General features: G+C 51.1%; 1 protein-coding gene across 1 annotated transcript in view; it reads right to left on the bottom strand.

The window, feature by feature from the left end:
* Positions 1–22233, bottom strand: part of LOC139382775 (arf-GAP with Rho-GAP domain, ANK repeat and PH domain-containing protein 1) — a 77193-nt gene that overhangs the window by 42230 nt on the left and 12730 nt on the right. The window contains exons 11-16 of the mRNA XM_071126921.1: positions 7146–7320; positions 6941–7075; positions 2611–2746; positions 1331–1433; positions 1030–1225; positions 550–595 (exon numbers count right to left, since the gene is read on the bottom strand). Coding sequence (XP_070983022.1) covers positions 550–595; positions 1030–1225; positions 1331–1433; positions 2611–2746; positions 6941–7075; positions 7146–7320 — 791 coding nt within the window. The remainder of the gene's footprint in view (positions 1–549; positions 596–1029; positions 1226–1330; positions 1434–2610; positions 2747–6940; positions 7076–7145; positions 7321–22233) is intronic.

The following is a 22233-nucleotide window of genomic DNA, read 5'->3' as shown; positions in this document are numbered from 1 at the left end:
GAGGGGGAGGGAGAAAGAGAGGGAGACGGGGAGGGTCTGTAATACCAACATGTTTCAAGCAGACCACCATAGTCCCTGTGCCCAAGAACACCAAGGTAACCTGCCTAAATGACTACTGACCCGTAAAACTCACGTCTGTAGCCATGAAGTGCTTTGAAAGTCTGGTCATGGCTCACATCAACACCATTATCCCAGAAACCCTAAACCCACTCTATTTTGCATACTGCCCCAACAGATCCACAGAGGGTGCAATCTCTATTGCACTCCACACTGCCCTTTCCCACCTGGACAAAAGGAACACTTATGTGAGAATGCTATTCACTGACTACAGCACAGCGTTCAACACCATAGTACCCATTAAGCTCATCACTAAACTAAGGATCCTGGGACTAAACACCTCTGTAAATGGACCTAACAACCTCTCCCTCAACATGAAACACACTAAGACAGTCGTGAAGAGGGCACAACAAAATCTGTTCCCCCTCAGGAGACTGGACAGGAGACTTCCCCCCCCCCCCCAGAGTCAATATGGCAGCATCATCCTCTCACCTGCCTCTCTCCACCAGAACCAGCACCTCATTCTCCTGCTGGATCGCTGGGACAAACACACAACAAGTTAACACACACATATGGAACCATTTAATGTTATGATGGTACAAACACAGAGAGAGAGAGAGAGAGAGAGAGAGAGAGAGAGAACAGAGAGAGAACAGAGAGAGAACAGAGAGAGAACAGAGAGAGAACAGAGAGAGAGAGAACAGAGGGAGAGAGAGAGAACAGAGAGAGAGAGAGAGAGAACAGAGAGAGAGAGAGAGAGAGAGCAGAGAGAGAGAGAACAGAGAGAGAACAGAGAGAGAGAACAGAGGGAGAGAGAGAGAACAGAGAGAGAGAGAGAGAGAGAGAGAACAGAGAGAGAGAGACAGAGAGAGAGAGAGAGAGAGAGAGAGAGAACAGAGGGAGAGAGAGAGAGAGAGAGAACAGAGAGAGAACAGAGAGAGAGAGAGAGAGAGAGAGAGAGAGAGAACTCACAGAGCTCCTGTAGTTTGCGTAGGTGTATCTCCTCCTCTTCCACACTGTCCTCTAGGTAGGCATGGAGGGAGGAGCCGACCAGAGCGAACCAGCCAACCCGAGGGCTCTGTAGATTCAGCCCGTCTTTATACCGCAGCCGGCCAATCCTTTCAAAAGCCAGCCTCAACAGGCCCTCTGCATTGGATGGAATAAACGTCTGGGGAGAAGAGGGGGCGGGGAAAGAGATAAAGATGTTTCAGGACACATCCCATTTCTGAACCTTGATTACCTAGGTGAGAGATCACTGTGAGTGTGTGGTTACCTTGGTGATAGATTTAACCCACTCCCTGTGGCTGTCTGGGTCATCAGTGCCAAAGAGATAGATACGCTCAGAGTCTGAGTACAGCTCAAATGTATGGTCATAGCTGAGAGAGAGAGAGAGAGAGAGAGAGAGAGAGAGAGAGAGAGAGATAGAGATCCACAAAGAATTCGAAAACAAATCCAAATTTGAAAAACTCCCATATCTACTGGGTGAAATTCCACAGTGTGCCATCACAGCAGCAAGATTTGTGACCTGTTGCCACGAGAAAAGGGCAACCAGTGAAGAACACACACCATTGTAAATACAACCCATATTTATGCTTATTTATTTTATCTTGTGTCCTTTAACCATTTGTACATTGTTAAAACACTGTATATATATATAATATGACATTTGTAATGTCTTTACTGTTTTGAAACCTCTGTATGTGTAATGTTTACTGTTAATTTTTGTTGTTTTTCACTTTATATATTCACTTTGTATGTTGTCTACCTCACTTGCTTTGGCAATGTTAACACATGTTTTCCATGTCAATAAAGCCCTTGAATTGAATTGAATTGAATTGAATAGAGAGAGACAGAGAGAGAGAGCGGGAGAGGGAGAGAGAGAGAGAAAGAGAGCGAGAGAGGGAGAGAGAGAGAAAGAGAGCGGGAGAGGGAGAGAAAGAGAGCGGGAGAGGGAGAGCGGGTGAGGGAGAGAGAGAGAGAAAAAGAGCGGGAGAGAGAGAGCGGGTGAGGGAGAGAGAGAGAGAATGAGAGCGGGAGGGAGAGAGCAGGTGAGAGAGAGCGGGTGAGGGAGAGAGAGAGAGAGAAGGAGAGGGAGAGAGAGAGAGAAAGAGAGCGGGAGGGAGAGAGCGGGTGAGAGAGAGCAGGTGAGGGAGAGAGAGAGAGAGAGAGACAGAGAGCGGGAGAGGGAGAGAGAGAGAGAAAGAGAGAGAGCGGGAGGGTGAGGGAGAGAGAGAAAGAGAGAGAGCGGGAGGGTGAGGAGAGAGAGAAAGAGAGAGAGCGGGAGGGTGAGGGAGAGAGAGAAAGAGAGAGAGCGGGAGGGTGAGGGAGAGAGAGAAAGAGAGAGAGCGGGAGGGTGAGGGAGAGAGAGAAAGAGAGGGAGCGGGAGGGTGAGGGAGAGAGAGAAAGAGAGAGAGAGAGGGAGACAGAACAGAGAAAGAGAGAGAGAGGGAGATTTTTCTTATTTTTCTTCGCCAAGTCAATGAATCAAATGAAAATGATTTTGTAAAGAGGGACAGACTTGGTTAAAGTGATGAAAGAGTGATAGGTAGCTACCCATGTCTCTCTGGTGTGTTGACAGCCAGACAGACTATCTCTGTAGACTTCAGGGTTCCGTTGGGCGTGGAGTTCTTGTCACTCTCATAGTAACTAAAGTTCCCATCATTTAACATACACCAGCGACGACTGAACTCTGCAGAAACAGGAGCAACCAGAGGACATCATACACAGAGGACACACTTTGACCAAGCCAGCATCATCACCTTGAGCTAGGTGAGAGGAAGGGACTGGGGGAAGGGACTGGATGGAGGGACTAGGGGAAGGGACTAGGGGAAGGGACTGGATGGAGGGACTAGGGGAAGGGACTGGATGGAGGGACTGGATGGAGGGACTGGATGGAGGGACTACGGGAAGGGACTGGATGGAGGGACTAGGGGAAGTGACTAGGGGAAGGGACTGGATGGAGGGACTAGGGGAAGGGACTGGATGGAGGGACTAGGAGAAGGGACTAGGGGAAGCGACTGGATGGAGGGACTAGGGGAAGGGACTGGATGGAGGGACTAGGGGAAAGGACTAGGGGAAGGGACTGGATGGAGGGACTAGGGGAAGGGACTGGATGGAGGGACTAGGGGAAGGGAATGGATGGAGGGACTGGATGGAGGGACTAGGGGAAGGGACTGGGTGGAGGGACTGGATGGAGGGACTAGGGGAAGGGACTGGGTGGAGGGACTAGGGGAAGGGACTGGGTGAAGGGACTGGATGGAGGGACTAGGGGAAGGGACTGGGTGGAGGGACTAGGGGAAGGGATTAGAGGAAGGGACTAAGAGACTAGGGGAAGGGATTAGGGGAAGGGACTGGATAGAGGGACTAGGGGAAGCGACTAGGGGAAGGGACTGGATGGAGGGACTAGGGGAAGGGACTGGGTGGAGGGACTAGGGGAAGGGACTGGGTGAAGGGACTGGATGGAGGGACTAGGGGAAGGGACTGGGTGGAGGGACTAGGGGAAGCGACTAGGGGAAGGGACTGGATGGAGGGACTAGGGGAAGGGACTGGATGGAGGGACTAGGGGAAGCGACTAGGGGAAGGGAGTGGATGGAGGGACTAGGGGAAGGGACTGGATGGAGGGACTAGGGGAAGTGACTAGGGGAAGGGACTGGATGGAGGGACTAGGGGAAGGGACTAGGGGAAGCGACTGGATGGAGGGACTAGGGGAAGGGACTGGATGGAGGGACTAGGGGAAAGGACTAGGGGAAGGGACTGGATGGAGGGACTAGGGGAAGGGAATGGATGGAGGGACTAGGGGAAGGGAATGGATGGAGGGACTGGATGGAGGGACTAGGGGAAGGGACTGGGTGGAGGGACTGGATGGACTAGGGGAAGGGACTAGGGGAAGGGACTAGGGGAAGGGACTAGGGGAGGGACTAGGGGAATGGACTGGATGGAAGGACTAGGGGAAGGGACTGGATGGAGGGACTAGGGGAAGGGACTAGGGGAGGGACTAGGGGAAGGGACTAGGGGAGGGACTAAGAAAAGGGACTGGATGGAGGGACTAGGGGAAGGGACTGGATCAAGGGACTAGGGGAAGGGACTGGATGGAGGGACTAGGGGAAGGGACTAGGGGAAGGGACTGGATGGAGGGACTAGGGGAAGGGACTAAGGGAAGGGACTAGATGGAGGGACTAGGGGAAGGGACTAGGGGAAGGGATGGAGGGACTGGATGGAGGGACTAGGGGAAGGGACTGGATCAAGGGACTAGGGGAAGGGACTGGATGGAGGGACTAGGGGAAGGGACTAAGGGAAGGGACTGGATGGAGGGACTAGGGGAAGGGACTAGGGGAAGGGATGGAGGGACTGGATGCAGGGACTAGGGGAAGGGACTGGATGGAGGGACTAGGGGAAGGGATGGAGGGAATGGATGGCGGGACTAGGGGAAGGGACTAGGGGAAGAGACTAGGGGAAGGGACTAGGGGAAGGGACTACGGGAAGGGACTAGGGGAAGGGACTGGATGGAGGGACTAGGGGAAGGGACTGGATGGAGGGACTAGGGGAAGGGACTGGATGGAGGGACTAGGGGAAGCGACTAGGGGAAGGGACTGGATCAAGGGACTAGGGGAAGGGACTGGATGGAGGGACTAGGGGAAGGGACTAGGGGAAGGCACTGGATGGAGGGACTAGGGAAAGGGACTAGGGGAAGGGACTGGATGGAGGGACTAGGGGAAGGGACTAGGGGAAGGGATGGAGGGACTAGGGGAAGGGACTATGGAAAGGGACTGGATGGAGGGACTAGGGGGAGTGACTGGATGGAGGGACTAGGGGAAGGGACTGGATGGAGGGACTAGGGGAAGAGCCTGGATGGAAGGACTAGGGGAAGGGACTGGATGGAGGGACTAGGGGAAGGGACTGGATGGAAGGACTAGGGGAAGGGACTGGATGGAGGGACTAGGGGAAGGGACTGGATGGAGGGACTTGGGGAAGGGACTGGATGGAAGGACTAGGGGAAGGGACTGGATGGAGGGACTAGGGGAAGGGACTGGATGGAGGGACTTGGGGAAGGGACTGGATGGAGGGACTTGGGGAAGGGACTGGATGGAGAGAATTGGGAAAGGGACTGGATGGAAGGACTAGGGGAAGGGACTGGATGGAGGGACTAGGGGAAGGGACTGGATGGAAGAACTAGGGGAAGGGACTGGATGGAAGGACTAGGGGAAGGGACTGGATGGAGGGACTAGGGGAAGGGACTGGGTGGAGGGATTAGGGGAAGGGACTGGATGGAGGGACTTGGGGAAGGGACTGGATGGAAGGACTAGGGGAAGGGACTGGATGGAGGGACTAGGGGAAGGGACTGGATGGAGGTACTAGGGGAAGGGACTGGATGGGGGGAGTAGGGGAAGGGACTGGATGGAGGGACTAGGGGAAGGGACAAGGGGAAGGGACTGGGAAGGGACTGGGGGAAGGAACTGGGGGAAGGGACTGGATGGAGGGACTAGGGAAAGGGACTGGGGGAAGGGACTGGATGGAGGGACTAGGGGAAGGGACTAGGGGAAGGGACTTGAGGAAGGGACTGGATGGAAGGACTAGGGGAAGGGACTAGGGGAAGGGACTGGGTGGAGGGACTAGGGGAAGGGACTGGATGGAAGGACTAGGGGAAGGGACTGGATGGAAGGACTAGGGGAAGGGACTGGATGGAAGGACTAGGGGAAGGGACTAGGGGAAGGAACTGGGGGAAGAGACTGGATGGAGGGACTATGGAAAGGGACTAGGGGAACGGACTGCATGGAGGGACTAGGGGAAGGGACTAGGGGAAGGGACTGGATGAAGGGACTAGGGGAAGGGACTTGAGGAAGGGACTAGGGGAAGGGACTAAGAGACTAGGGGAAGGGACTAGAGGAAGGGACTTGGGGAAGGGACTGGATGAAGGGACTAGGGGAAGGGACTGGGGGAAGGGACTGGATCGAGGGACTAGGGGAAGGGACTTGAGGAAGGGACTAGGGGAAGGGATTAGAGGAAGGGACTAAGAGACTAGGGGAAGGGATTAGGGGAAGGGACTAGAGGAAGGGACTAAGAGACTAGGGGAAGGGACTAGGGGAAGGGACTAGAGGAAGGGACTAAGAGACTAGGGGAAGGGACTAGAGGAAAGGACTAGGGGGAGGGACTAGAGGAAGGGACTAGGGGAAGGGACTAAGAGACTAGGGGAAGGGACTGATGGAAGGACTAGGGGAAGGGACTAGGGGAAGGGGCTAGGGGAAGGGACTAAGATACTAGGGGAAGGGACTGATGGAAGGACTAGGGGAAGGGACTAGGGGAAGGGACTAGGGGAAGGGACTAGGGGGAAGGGACTAGGGGAAGGGACTGATGGAAGGACTAGGGGAGGGACTAGGGGAATGGACTAAGAGACTAGGGGAAGGGACTAAGAGACTAGGGGAGGGACTAGGGGAAGGGACTGATGGAAGGACTAGGGGAATGGACTGATGGAAGGACTAGGGGAGGGACTAGGGGATAGGAACTAAGAGACTAGGGGAAGGGACTAAGAGACTAGGGGAAGGGACTAAGAGACTAGGGGAAGGGACTGATGGAAGGACTAGGAGAAGGGACTAGAGTGAGGGACTAGGGGAAGGGACTAGGGGAAGGGACTAGAAGAATGGACTAAGAGACTAGGGGAAGGGACTAAGAGACTATGTGAAGGGACTAAGAGACTAGGGGAAGGGACTAAGAGACTAGGGGAAGGGACTAAGAGACTAGGGGTAGGGAATATGGGAGGGTACTCTGAGACTAGGGCACTAGAGGATGGGACTAGGGGAGGGAACTAGGAGACAAGGGGACTAGGGAAGGGACTAGGGGACTAAGGAAGAAACTAGGGGAGATGTGTGTGTGTGTGTGATTGGCTCACCCTCCCTGGCCTTACGCTCCGTGATAGGCCGGGCCATGGAGGCGGTCTTGAAAAGGAAGCCATTGTGAGTGACGGGGTGCTGTGGTGAATAGTGTTGAGGCTCCATGGCCCCGGTCACCTCCGACCGAGGCAGCTCTGCAGACACACAACAACACACTGTCAACATGCACACTCATTATTACACTGGAATACAACATGTAAATACCTGTGTTGAGGTTGTGTGAGAGGAACTGGGCCTGTAGTTTCTGGTTGTGGGCGAGTGCCAGGGCGAGGGGGGAGGGACAGTCAGCCTGGCCAGTAGAACAGTTCACATCAGCTCCACAGAACACCAGACATAAGGTCTCCAGGACATCACTGCACTGCACGTTTATACACAGGGCCTGGAGAGAGAGAGGGGGGAGAGAGGGGGAAAGGGGGGAGAGAGAGGGGGGGAGAAGGGGAAAGGGGGGAGAGAGAGAGGGGGGAGAGAGAGAGGGGGAGGAGAGAGAGAGAGGGGGGGGGGAGAGAGAGGGGGGAGAGAGAGGGGAAAAGGGGGGAGAGAGAGGGGGGAGAGAAGGGGAAAGGGGGGAGAGAGAGGGGGAGAGAGGGGAGAGAGAGAGGGGAGAGAGAGAGGGGGGAGGAGAGAGGGGAGAGAGAGGGGGGGGAGAGGTTAGGGTGGGATAACTGTTTCAAATTCAGAAAATGTTTTGATCACTTTGTCAGTGTTAGCGAGGAGGAAGTAACATTGCTGCTATGCTGAGTCTGAGCTTTTTGCTTGAAACAGCAGTGACCAAACTGTCATTGTAGCTGTCACAGCAGTACTAGACTGTATTTGTAGCTGTCACAGCAGTATTAGACTGTAATTGTAGCTGTCACAGCAGTATTAGACTGTAATTGTAGCTGTCACAGCAGTATTATACTGTCATTGTAGATCTCACAGCAGTATCAGACTGTCACTGTAGCTGTCACAGCAGTATTAGACTGTAATTGTAGCTGTCACAGCAGTATTAGACTGTCATTGTAGGTCTCACAGCAGTATTAGACCGTCACTGTAGCTGTCACAGCAGTATTAGTGAACTTGTTTCTCAATTCATAGTTCAGGGTCTCAGACAGTTGTACAACATTATGACATCATAACCTACGACATTCCACAAGCCTACACATTTCACACCAACTCACAGTCCACCTGTTGTTGTTGGGCAAAGCAGTGGTGCAGCTGACTCACAGCTGTGGTTCAGAACAATCCACTGTTTCTCAACTGACACCAATGACTCACATCTCTGAGGACTTTAAGGTGAGGGGGACAGGGTAAGGGACCAGGGGACAGGGTCGGGATAAGACTAAACGGGGTGAGGGGACAGGTTAACTGGGAATCATGGGAGGAAATTAAAACCAGTCAGGTTTTAAGAGGGTGACTGCCCCGTTGAGAGAAAGATAGAGACCAGGAGAGATACAAAACAGGGAGGAGGATGTTTTTACAGCTGAGCTCAATGTAGCCTTCCAGCTGGAGCACAACCCAACACAGTAACACACACCTTATTACAAGCACACACACAATGATGCTGCTGTACTCTCTCTGAATCAACAACCCACATCGTTTTGGTGTGATTGGGGGATTCCACACTTCCATGTCACTCCTCTGTCTCTTCCCTTCTCTCCTTCCTCCCTCTCTACTCAATTCTCTCCCTTCTCCTGCTCTATCCTTCTCCTGCTCTCTCCTTCTCCTGCTCTCTCCTTCTCCTGCTCTCCCCTTCTCCTGCTCTCCCCTTCTCCTGCTCTATCCTTCTCCTGCTCTATCCTTCTCCTGCTCTCTCCTTCTCCTGCTCTCCCCTTATCCTGCTCTCCCCTTCTCCTGCTCTCCCCTTATCCTACTCTCTCCTTCTTCTACCCTGTCCTTCTCCTACTCTCCCTTCTCCTGCTCTCTCCTTCTCCTGCTCTCTCCTTCTCCTGCTCTCTCCTTCTCCTGCTCTCTCCTTCTCCTGCTCTCTCCTTCTCCTACTCTCTCCTTCTCCTACATATTTTTCTTCTCCAGGACTTCTAGCCCTCACACATTAGCAAACATGCACACAGACACAGGGAGGAATCAAAGACTTTTACACAACCCCTGGAGAGCTAGAGAGAAAGAAAGAAAGAGAACAAGATAGAGAGAGCGAAACACAGAGAGAGAATGATTTTTCTGAGGGCCGTGTGGAGTGCACTCTATACCCTGGGTGTGTCTCTGAAAGGAAAGTGATTACAGATACCCCTTGCCTCTATCCTCCCCATTCCCTCCATCCGCAAAATAACAAATGTTACACATGCTTGGCAAGCAGAGGAGCCACACAAACACATTCACACAATACAGACACACAAGACAGGAAGAAAGAAGTGTGATCCATCTGTTCCAGCATTACCTCACCAGAGAGACCTACTGTTGCAGACAGAGATCTATCAGACAGAGAGACCAGCAGACAGAGAGACCTGGTGTAGCAGACATAGACACCTACTGTAGCAGACAGAGAGACCTACTGTAGCAGACAGAGAGACCAATTAGACAGAGAGGCCTATCAGACAGAGAGACCTATCAGACAGAGAGCCCTAGCCCTATCAGACAGAGAGCCCTATCAGACAGAGAGCCCTATCAGACAGAGATACCTATCAGACAAAGAGACCTATCAGACAGAGAGACCTATCAGACAGAGAGACCTATCAGACAGAGAGACCTATCAGACAGAGAGACCTATCAGACAGAGAAACCTATCAGACAGAGAGACCCAGCAGACAGAGAGACCTACTGTAGCAGACAGAGACTTATCATACAGAGAGACCTATCAGACAGAGAGCCCTATCAGACAGAGAGCCCTATCAGAAAGAGAAACCTATCAGACAGAGAGACCCAGCAGACAGAGAGACCCAGCAGACAGAGACCCAGCAGACAGAGAGACTTATCAGACAGAGAAACCTATCAGACAGAGAGACCTATCAGACAGAGAGACATAGCAGACAGAGAGACATAGCAGACAGAGAGACATAGCAGACAGAGAGACATAGCAGACAGAGAGGGAAAACAAGGCTGAGGAGAAAAACAGAGAGAGTGTGATATGAAAGAAAGAGAGGAGAAAAATAATTTAAACATTTGGGAGAAGAGAAATAGGGCAAAGAGAGAAAATAGAGAAACAGGCAACAAAGATATTAGAATAAGAGGGGAAAGGATAGAGAAAGAGGAGAATAAGAGGGGACAGGACAGAGAAAGAGAGGAGAATAAGAGAGGAAAGGATAGAGAAAGAGGAGAATAAGAGGGGAAAGGAGAGAGAAAGAGAGGAGAATAAGAGGGGAAAGGAGAGAGAAAGAGGGGAGAATAAGAGGGGAAAGGAGAGAGAAAGAGGGGAGAATAAGAGGGGAAAGGAGAGAGAAAGAGGGGAGAATAAGAGGGGAAAGGAGAGAGAAAGAGGAGAGAATAAGAGGGGAAATGATAGAGAAAGAGGGGAGAATAAGAGGGGAAATGAGAGAGAAAGAGGGGAGAATAAGAGGGGAAAGGAGAGAGAAATAGGGGAGAATAAGAGGGGAAAGGAGAGAGAAAGAGGGGAGAATAAGAGGGGAAAGGATAGAGAAAGAGGGTAGAATAAGAGGGGAAAGGATAGAGAAAGAGGGGAGAATAAGAGGGGACAGGACAGAGAAAGTCTCACACACTGATCTGTTTCACCTGTTTTGTGCTTGTCTCCACCCCCTCCAGGTGTCGCCCATCTTCCCCGTTATCTCCTGTGCATGTGTTTTCTGTTTGGCTGTTGCCAGTTTGTCTTGTCTCATCAAGTCTACCAGCGTTTTTCCCGTACCCCTGTTTCTCATTAGTTCCTGTTTTATTTTAGTTCTCCTGGTTTTTGACCATTCTGCCTGCCCTGACCCTGAGCCTGCCTGCTGTTCTGTACCTCACAGACTCCTGGATTATCGACCTCTGCCTGCCCTTGACCTGTCGTTTGCCTGCCCCCTGTTTTGTAAATAAACATTTGTTATTTCGAACGGTCTGCATCTGGGTCTTATCCTGAGGTCTGATAGTAGGAACTGGCCATGACTGACTGACACAGCAGACTCGGACCAGCTCTGCAACACCGTCTCCTCCCAAGGAGCCTCCATTAGGAGACACGAGGAGTTACTTTGAGGTCTTATGGAAGGGTTCCAGACCTTAGCAGAACACCATGACCGAGCCTTGAATGAATTGGTGTGAGGCAGCCAGCCACGACAGTAACCTCCCAGCTCCTCAGTAAAACAGCTGTCGGCAGTGCGTCTCTCCAGGCCATCCAGGCTTCTCGAGAACCCCGCTTACCTCCTCCAGAACGCTTTGCTGGAAGGTCAGGAACCTGACGGGAGTTTCTCTTCCAGTGTTCCCTCATCTTCGAACTGCCCAGTGTTCTCTCATCTTCGAGCTGCCCAGTGTTCCCTCATCTTCGAGCTGCAGCCCTTGTCCTTTCCCTCAGACCGCTTGAAGATAGCGTATTTCATAACACTAATGTCCAGGAGGGCTCTCGCCTGGGCTACGGCGGTGTGAGAACAATGATCTGCTGTATGTTTCAGTCTGGAGGAGTTCGTAGCTGAGGTAAAAAAGGTTTTTGATTCTCCATTGTCCGGGAGAGAGGCTGCCCGGAAGTTACTCCAGCTCCGCCAAGACCCCTGCAGTGTGGAGGACTATCCGCACATTCCTACATGGATTATCGGAGGAGGTTAAGGACGAGCTCGCTGCCCGGGAGCTGCCTACGGATCTCGACTCGCTCATCGCCTTGACCATCTGAATCGATGGGCGGCTACGGGAACGTAGGAGGGAGAGGAGGTCTGCCGGCTCGCCTTTTCCGGAGCCGATGCAACTCGTCAGAGCTAGGCTGCCTCCAACTTAACGCTTACGCAGACCCAGAGTTGTCTATATTGCAGAACTGCCCGTCATTATGATGAAATCCGAGCAAGGGTAGCATTCCAGAGGGACATCAGAGACTGTAACTTTCTTTGCTTCACGGAAACGTGGCTCACTGGAGAGACGCTATCCGAGGCGGTGCAGCCAACGGGTTTCTCCACGCTTCGCGCAGACAGAAACAAACATCTTTCTGGTAAGAAGAGGGGCGGGGGCGTATGCCTTATGGCTAACGTGACATGGTGTGATGAAAGAAACATACAGGAACTCAAATCCTTCTGTTCACCTGATTTAGAATTCCTCACAATCAAATGTAGACCGCATTATCTACCAAGAGAATTCTCTTCGATTATAATCACAGCCGTATATATCCCCCCCCAAGCAGACACATCGATGGCTCTGAATGAACTTTATTTGACTCTTTGCAAACTGGAAACCATTTATCCGGAGGCTGCATTCATTGTAGCTGGGGATTTTAACAAAGCTAATCTGAAAACAAGACTCCCTAAATTTTATCAGCATATCGATTGCGCAACCAGGGGTGGAAAGACCTTGGATCATTGTTACTCTAACTTCCGCAACGCATATAAGGCCCTGCCCCGCCCCCCTTTCGGAAAAGCTGACCACGACTCCATTTTGTTGATCCCTGCCTACAGACAGAAACTAAAACAAGAGGCTCCCACGCTGAGGTCTGTCCAACGCTGGTCCGACCGAGCTGACTCCACACTCCAAGACTGCTTCCATCACGTGGACTGGGACATGTTTCGTATTGCGTCAGACAACAACATTGACGAATACGCTGATTCGGTGTGCGAGTTCATTAGAACGTGCGTTGAAGATGTCGTTCCCATAGCAACGATTAAAACATTCCCTAACCAGAAACCGTGGATTGATGGCAGCATTCGCGTGAAACTGAAAGCGCAAACCACTGCTTTTAATCAGGGCAAGGTGTCTGGTAACATGACCGAATACAATCAGTGCAACTATTCCCTCCGCAAGGCTATCAAACAAGCTAAGCGTCAGTACAGAGACAAAGTAGAATCTCAATTCAACGACTCAAGAGGCATGTGGCAGGGTCTACAGTCAATCACGGACTACAGGAAGAAATCCAGCCCAGTCACGGACCAGGATGTCCTGCTCCCAGGCAGACTAAATAACTTTTTTGCCCGCTTTGAGGACAATACAGTGCCACTGACACGGCCTGCAACGAAAACATGCGGTCTCTCCTTCACTGCAGCCGAGGTGAGTAAGACATTTAAACGTGTTAACCCTCGCAAGGCTGCAGGCCCAGACGGCATCCCCAGCCGCGCCCTCAGAGCATGCGCAGACCAGCTGGCCGGTGTGTTTACGGACATATTCAATCAATCCCTATACCAGTCTGCTGTTCCCACATGCTTCAAGAGGGCCACCATTGTTCCTGTTCCCAAGAAAGCTAAGGTAAATGAGCTAAACGACTACCGCCCCGTAGCACTCACTTCCGTCATCATGAAGTGCTTTGAGAGACTAGTCAAGGACCATATCACCTCCACCCTACCTGACACCCTAGACCCACTCCAATTTGCTTACCGCCCAAATAGGTCCACAGACGATGCAATCTCAACCACACTGCACACTGCCCTAACCCATCTGGACAAGAGGAATACCTATGTGAGAATGCTGTTCATCGACTACAGCTCGGCATTCAACACCATAGTACCCTCCAAGCTCGTCATCAAGCTCGAGACCCTGGGTCTCGACCCCGCCCTGTGCAACTGGGTACTGGACTTCCTGACGGGCCGCCCCCAGGTGGTGAGGGTAGGCAACAACATCTCCTCCCCACTGATCCTCAACACTGGGCCCCACAAGGGTGCGTTCTGAGCCCTCTCCTGTACTTCCTGTTCACCCACGACTGCGTGGCCACGCACGCCTCCAACTCAATCATCAAGTTTGCGGACGACACAACAGTGGTAGGCTTGATTACCAACAACGACGAGACGGCCTACAGGGAGGAGGTGAGGGCCCTCGGAGTGTGGTGTCAGGAAAATAACCTCACACTCAACGTCAACAAAACTAAGGAGATGATTGTGGACTTCAGGAAACAGCAGAGGGAATACCCCCCTATCCACATCGATGGAACAGTAGTGGAGAGGGTAGCAAGTTTTAAGTTCCTCGGCATACACATCACAGACAAACTGAATTGGTCCACTCACACAGACAGCATTGTGAAGAAGGCGCAGCAGCGCCTCTTCAACCTCAGGAGGCTGAAGAAATTCGGCTTGTCACCAAAAGCACTCACAAACTTCTACAGAAGCACAATCGAGAGCATCCTGTCGGGCTGTATCACCGCCTGGTACGGCAACTGCTCCGCCCTCAACCGTAAGGCTCTCCAGAGGGTAGTGAGGTCTGCACAACGCATCACCGGGGGCAAACTACCTGCCCTCCAGGACACCTACACCACCCGATGTCACAGGAAGGCCATAAAGATCATCAAGGACATCAACCACCCGAGCCACTGCCTGTTCACCCCGCTATCATCCAGAAGGCGAGGTCAGTACAGGTGCATCAAAGCTGGGACCGAGAGACTGAAAAACAGCTTCTATCTCAAGGCCATCAGACTGTTAAACAGCCACCACTAATATTGAGTGGCTGCTGCCAACACACTGACACTGACTCAACTCCAGCCACTTTAATAATGGGAATTGATGGGAAATGATGTAAATATATCACTAGCCACTTTAAACAATGCTACCTTATATAATGTTACTTACCCTACATTATTCATCTCATATGCATACGTATATACTGTACTCTATATCATCGACTATATTCTTATGTAATACATGTATCACTAGCCACTTTAACTATGCCACTTTGTTTACATACTCATCTCATATGTATATACTGTACTCGATACCATCTACTGTATCTTGCCTATGCTGCTCTGTACCATCACTCATTCATATATCCTTATGTACATATTCTTTATCCCCTTACACTGTGTACAAGACAGTAGTTTTGGAATTGTTAGTTAGATTACTTGTTATTACTGCATTGTCGGAACTAGAAGCACAAGCATTTCGCTACACTCGCATTAACATCTGCTAACCATGTGTATGTGACAAATAAAATTTGATTTGATTTGATTTGATTTGATTTATGTGTCCATTAAAAGGACCATGTTCATCAGTAGGTACGAGTACTCTGGTGAACCATACATTTTTTCTTCTACCCTTACTCACACCCCTCTCCATGCCATCCTCCTGTGGGGCAACTAGTCAAAATCTCTCCGGGCTCTCATTGACTCTGGGGCCGACGAGTTTCATGGACGCCACCCTGGTGTTTGAGCTGGGCATCCCCACTCAGCCCCTCTCCATTCCCATGGACGTTAGAGCACAGGATGGGCACTCTATAGGCAGGGTCACCCACAATACTACTCCTATCCACCTGTGTGTGTCTGGGAACCACACTGAGTCTATTAAGTTGATGCTCATCAAGTCTCCTCAGGTTCCCGGGGTATTGGGGTTTTCTTGGCTCCAGCGCCACAATCCCCTTATCAAAAGACTACTGGTACTATCATTGGCTGGAGCCCGTTCTGCCGCGCCCATTGTCTGAAGTCGGCGCAGCCTGCCCCGGGACATCTTCCTGTGGGCTCGGAAGAAGCCTCAGACCTCTCCACCGTTCTCGCGGAGTACCAGGACCTACGGGAGGTTTTCAGCAAGGCCTGGGACACGTCGCTTCCTCCGCGTCTACCCTATGACTGCGGGTCCGACCTTCTCCCGGGCACTACACCACCCCGGGGACAGCTGTATTCCCTGTACCAGCAGTCCATCTTCTCTAAGTTGGACCTGCAGAACACCTATCACCTGGTACAGATACGGGACTGAAAGACAGCCTTCAACACTGCTAGCGGACATTATGAAAACCTGGTGATGCCATTCGGTCTGACCAATGCTCCTGCAGTGTTCCAGGCCCTGGTTAATAACATTCTCCGATGCATGTTGAACCGGTTCGTGTTCGTCTACCTGGACGACATCCTCATTTTTTCCCGCTCGGCTCAAGAACACGTCCTCCATGTCCTCCAGCGTCTCCTGGAGACCCAGCTTTTTGTCAAAGCCGAAAAATGCAAATTCCAATGCTCCACCATCACCTTCCTTGGATACATCATCTCTGCTCGGAATGTGCAGATGGATCCCGGAACATTGAGATCGGTGGTGGATTGGCCCAAGCCCACGTCCAGTGCAGCTGCAACGTCTCTTAGGATTTGCCTATTTCTATTTCCGTTTTTTTCTGGGGTTCTAGCACCCTGGCTTAACCCCTGTCAGCACTCACCTCTCCCAAGGTCCCATTCACGTGGTCCCCAGCTGCTGACTGGGCTTTCCTAGACGCGTCGAATGTCGAAGTGGGGGCCGTCTTGTCCCAGTGTTCTGCCCTGGACCTTAAGCTGCATCCCTGCACCTTCTCCTTCCATCCTCTTACCGCCACGGAGAGGAATTATGATGTGGGGAATCGAGAACTACTCCCAGTGAAGATGACATTGGAGGAGTGGAGACACTGGTTAGAGGGGGCGGAACTTCCATTCACAGTGTGGACGGACCACAAGAACCTGGAATATCTCTGTACCGCCAAGCGTCTCAACTCCAGGCAAGCGCGATAGGCCCTGTTGTTCACCCTGTTCAACTTCACCATCTCCTACCAGCCAGGGTCTAAGAATGTTAAATCGGACATGCTTTCACGCCACTATAGCCCCACATCTACACCCTCGGGCCCCGAGACTATTCTTCCTACCTCGAGCCTGGCGGCTACCCTCGTCTGGGGAATAGAGAACCAGGTCAGTGAGGTACAGCGTTCCCAGTCGAGCTCCGGCTAATCAGATGTTTGTCCCAGACGCAGCCCACTCCCCGGTTCTGGAAAGGGCTCCTTCTTCCAGGCTTGCCTGCCACCCTGGCTCCCGTCAGACCCTGGCCTTTGTGCGACAATGCTTTATTTTGGTGGCCCACCATGGTCCCGGACGTCTCCGCGTTCATCGCCGCCTGCACTGTCAAAACAAGACTCCTCTGCAAGCTCCGACTGGCCTCCTTCAACCTCTTCCTGTCCCTCACCGTCCCTGGTCACATATATCCCTGGACTTCATCACTGGTCTCTCTTCGTATGATGGAAACACCACTATCCTCACAGTGGTGGACAGGTTTTCCAAAACCGCTCATTTCATTCCCCTCCCCAAGCTACCTTCTGCCAAGGAGACGGCCCAGGTCATGGTGCAGCACGTCTTCCGGATCCATGGACTTCCGGTGGACATGGTCACCGACCGTGATCCTCAGTTCTCGTCCCGGTACTGGAAGGCCTTCTGCACACTCATTGGGTCATCCGCCAGCCTGTCCTCCTGGTTTCATCCGAAATCCAACGGCCAGTCGGAGAGTGACAATCAAGACCTGGAGACGACTCTTCAGTGCCTTGTCTCGGCCAGCCCCACCTTCTGCAGCCAGAAACTTGTGTGGGTGGAGTACTCCTGGGAACACCCTTCCCTGCTCAGCCACTGGGCTCTCGCCCTTCGAGTTAGCCACTGGGCTCTCGCCCTTCGAGTGCTCCGTTGGTTATCACCCCCGCTCTTCCCGGAGCAAGAGGAAGAGGGCAACATACCCTCGGTCCAGATGTTTGGCCGCTGCTGTCGGCGTACCTGGAAGAGAGCTAGGTCCACTCTTCTCAAGACCACCTCCAGGTATCGTCACCAGGCGAACCGCCACCCGACCCCAGCTCCCCCGCTATTGTCTTGGGCAGAGGGTATGGCTGTCCACACGGGATCTGCCCCTCCGGGTAGAGTCCCGCAAACTTTCCCCCCGATTTATCGGCCCTTTCCTAAACTCCAAGATCCTTAGCCCCTCTGCTGTTTGTCATCTATTGCACCGAACCCTCTGTATACATCCCACCTTTCATGTATCAATGATTAAACCTGTCTCACAGCCCTCTATCTCCTGTTTCACCTGTCTTGTGCTTGTCTCCTGTTTTTCTAGTTCTCCCGGTTTTTGACCATTATGCCTGCCCTGACCCTGAGCCTGCCTGGTGTTCTGTACTTTACAGACTCTGCCCTGGATTATCGACCTCTGCCTGCCCTTGATCTGTAGCTTGCCTGCCCCCTGTTTTGTAAATAAATATTTGTTATTTCGAACTGTCTGCATCTGGGTCATATCCTGAGGTCTGATAGAAAGAGAAGAGAATACGAGGGGTAAGGATAGAGAAAGGGATCGAAGCTGTGTCCTAGCAACTGATCTATATAAGAGCCATATTGACACACATCCAATGAAACAGGCCCATAGATTGTTTACTGCAAGTCAGACAATCAGCCAACACCACGCCTGCACCCACCCAGCACCTACTATTTACATTGTAGTCATTTAGCAGACTTATCCAGAAAGACTTAGTGCATTAATTCTAAGAAGCTAGGCAGGACAACCACATATCACAGTCACAGTAAGTACATTTCTGCGGTAGGGGGGTGGGGTGGGGGGGGGGGTGATGTAGGACTAATCGAGATACTCTCGAGATACGTTTTCAGAAGATGCGCAAGGATTCATTGTTCGGTCATTGGTGTGCCAGGGCAGAAAATAGCTTTGGCTGGGATAAGCCGGCCCCTCATAGGGGTGGAAGTCCCAAGAGACCAAAGATGGCAGAACCAAGTGCTCAGGTTGAGGTGTAGCGTTCGAACCACACAGACATGTCAATATTCAATACAGACATATGGAGAAATTCCTAAACCACTCGCACACACAAACATATCCAAAATCATCCATACACACACACAAATACCTCTGCGTCTCATAACACTGTCAGCCCACAGTCACACTGTCAAATTAATATTCTCAATGGTTGCTGTCTAATCACTGGGTTGGTTGCATATTCTAGCATCTTGTCCTGACAAAATATCCCGTTTAAAACGGGAACGTTTTTTTTTCCAAAAATGAAAATACTCCCCCTAGAGTCGAAAGAGGTTAATTATCATGTGGAGGTTAGCTGTGAGGTAGACTGGCAGCCCTGTAAAAGCAGTGCTAGCCTGCACTGAGAGATGCTAGAAAAGCAGAAATAATTTAGCTTCACTATGTTATAACTGTGTAGCATAGCAATCAAATTAGGATCCAAGTTTTTCCTGACCATGTCAGCTGACCAGGAAAAACTCCTGGCGCTAGCTATAAGATGCTAACATAGATTAGCTGTGATGTGCTATAAGATGCTAACATTGTTTAGCAGTGATGTGTTATAGCATGCTAACATAGTTTAGCTGTGATGTGCTATAAGATGCTAGCATGGTTTAGCTGTGATGTGTTATAAGATGCTAGCATGGTTTAGCTGTGATGTGCTATAATATGCTAGTATGGTTTAGCTGTGATGTGTTATAAGATGCTAACATGGTTTAGCTGGGATGTGCTATAAGATGCTAGCATGGTTTAGCTGTGATGTGTTATAAGATGCTAACATGGTTTAGCTGTGATGTGCTATAAGATGCTAACATGGTTTAGCTGTGATGTGCCATGAGATTCTGGCATATAGGTAACAGCCAAAATAAAGAAAACACCAACATAAAGTGTCTTAACAGGGCGTTGGGTCACTACGAGCCACCAGAACAGCTTCAATGCACCTTGGCAAAGATTCTACAAGTATCTGGAACTCTATCGGAGGGATGCGACACCATTCTTCCACAAGAAATTCAATAATTTGGCATTTTGCTGATGGTGGTGGAAAGCTCTGCCTCAGGCGCCGCTCCAGAATAGTTCAATTGTGTTGAGATCTGGTGACTGAGACACACACCTTTTAAACCCCCCCCCCCCCCCCCCTATGCTCCTTTGAGACCCAAAGTCACAATTCTCTTGTAGTCAAAATATATGGGCAACTGGGCATTTTTAACACACGTTCTTAAGCATGATGGGATGTTAATTTCTTAATTAACCGGTGTGAAAGCATCTGCTTTCAATATACTTAGTATCCCTCATTTACTCGTGTGCCCTGTAGTTTAGCCGTGATGTGTTATAAGATGCTATCAGCATAGATCAGCAGAGTGGGAGAGGGAGCTGACTCGTACAAGACTGTCCATTCAGAAAGGGGAGGCTATGACCATACAAAGAACACATGGAGTCACACGTCTCCCTCCAGCTGAGCATAGAGGAAGTCGTCCATTTCAATCATCCAACTCACATATTTACACACTTCAACACACTTACGCAAATACAACTCTGAGACCCACACTCGAATACAACTCTGAGACCCACACTCGGATACAACTCTGAGACCCGCACTCGGATACAACTCTGAGACCCACACTCGGATACAACTCTCAGACCCACACTCAAATACAACTCTCAGACCCACACTCAAATACAACTCTCAGACCCACACTCGAATACAACTCTGAGACCCACACTCGGATACAACTCTCAGACCCACACTCGGATACAACTCTCAGACCCACACTCGAATACAACTCTCAGACCCACACTCGGATACAACTCTCAGACCCACACTCGGATACAACTCTCAGACCCACACTTGAATACAACTCTCAGACCCACACTCAAATACAACTCTCAGAACCACACTCAAATACAACTCTCAGAACCACACTCGAATACAACTCTCAGACCCACACTCGGGTACAACTCTCAGACCCACACTCCAATACAACTCTCAGACCCACACTCCAATACAACTCTCAGACCCACACTCCAATACAACTCTCAGACCCACACTCCAATACAACTCTCAGACCCACACTCCAATACAACTCTCAGACCCACACTCCAATACAACTCTCAGACCCACACTCGAATACAACTCTCAGACCCACACTCGGATACAACTCTCAGACCCACACTCAAATACAACTCTCAGACCCACATTCCAATACAACTCTCAGACCCACACTCCAATACAACTCTCAGACCCACACTCGGATACAACTCTCAGACCCACACTCGGGTACAACTCTCAGACCCACACTCAAATACAACTCTCAGACCCACACTCAAATACAACTCTCAGACCCACACTCAAATACAACTCTCAGACCCACACTCGGATACAACTCTGAGACCCACACTCGAATACAACTCTCAGACCCACACTCGGATACAACTCTCAGACCCACACTCGGATACAACTCTCAGACCCACACTCAAATACAACTCTCAGAACCACACTCAAATACAACTCTCAGAACCACACTCGAATACAACTCTCAGACCCACACTCGGGTACAACTCTCAGACCCACACTCCAATACAACTCTCAGACCCACACTCCAATACAACTCTCAGACCCACACTCCAATACAACTCTCAGACCCACACTCCAATACAACTCTCAGACCCACACTCCAATACAACTCTCAGACCCACACTCAAATACAACTCTCAGACCCACACTCGGATACAACTCTCAGACCCACACTCAAATACAACTCTCAAACACATTCTTGTCCCTCTCACATTTTATACACACGACACACAAACACAAACACAAAAACAGGCCTTGTCCACAAACATACAATGCCAACAAACAGAGCACACAGTCCTACACAGCTACTGCAGTGGTGTACTCACCCATGAGCTGACAGTGTAGTCCTCTTGAATGTCACCGGTGCATGTGTGTGTGTGTGCATGTGTGTGTGTGTCCCAAACTGCATAGTTCCAAGTGAAGACGATGCAAGAGCCCTCCTCACAAAAATACATCAACAGAAGAGAGGAGGAGAGACAGAGAGAAACACTTTCCTCAGCTCCACTGACCAGACCCTCAGCTCCACTGACCAGACCCTCAGCTCCACTGACCAGACCCTCAGCTCCACTGACCAGACCCTCAGCTCCACAGACCAGACCCTCAGCTCCACTGACCAGACACTCAGCTCCACTGACCAGACCCAAACAGTGAAACAGGGATAAAAGGGGGAGGAGAAAAACTCTGGAGGGGCGGGGTTAGAGAACATTCCTGTAGAAAGACCATGATGACATCTGATGGAGGGGTGGAGTCAGCAACATGAGCTTATACATGCTCGAGGTGGGTTGAGGCCCAGGAAGAGCACAGAGAGAGACACAGTCCAGGCAGCAGGGAATGGACCAGGGAGAACACAGAGACACAGTCCAGGCAGCAGGGAATGGACCAGGGAGAACACAGAGAGAGACACAGTCCAGACAACAGGGAATGGACCAGGGAGAACACAGAGACACAGTCCAGGCAGCAGGGAATGGACCAGGGAGAACACAGAGAGAGACACAGTCCAGACAACAGGGAATGGACCAGGGAGAACACAGAGACACAGTCCAGGCAGCAGGGAATGGACCAGGGAGAACGGGAACAGACCAGAAAAAAGAGAGGGGAGAAGGAGAACAAAGGATTCATTTAGTTCAACGCATGAAGAGCGAGAGAGAGGGTGTTTGTGTGTGTGTGTGTGTGTGTGTGTATGTGTGTGTGTGTGTGTCTC

The sequence above is a fragment of the Oncorhynchus clarkii genome, chromosome 24 (genome assembly GCF_045791955.1).
Source record: "Oncorhynchus clarkii lewisi isolate Uvic-CL-2024 chromosome 24, UVic_Ocla_1.0, whole genome shotgun sequence".
NCBI classification, from domain to species: Eukaryota; Metazoa; Chordata; class Actinopteri; order Salmoniformes; family Salmonidae; genus Oncorhynchus; species Oncorhynchus clarkii.
This window is presented reverse-complemented; position numbering and strand designations above follow the sequence as displayed.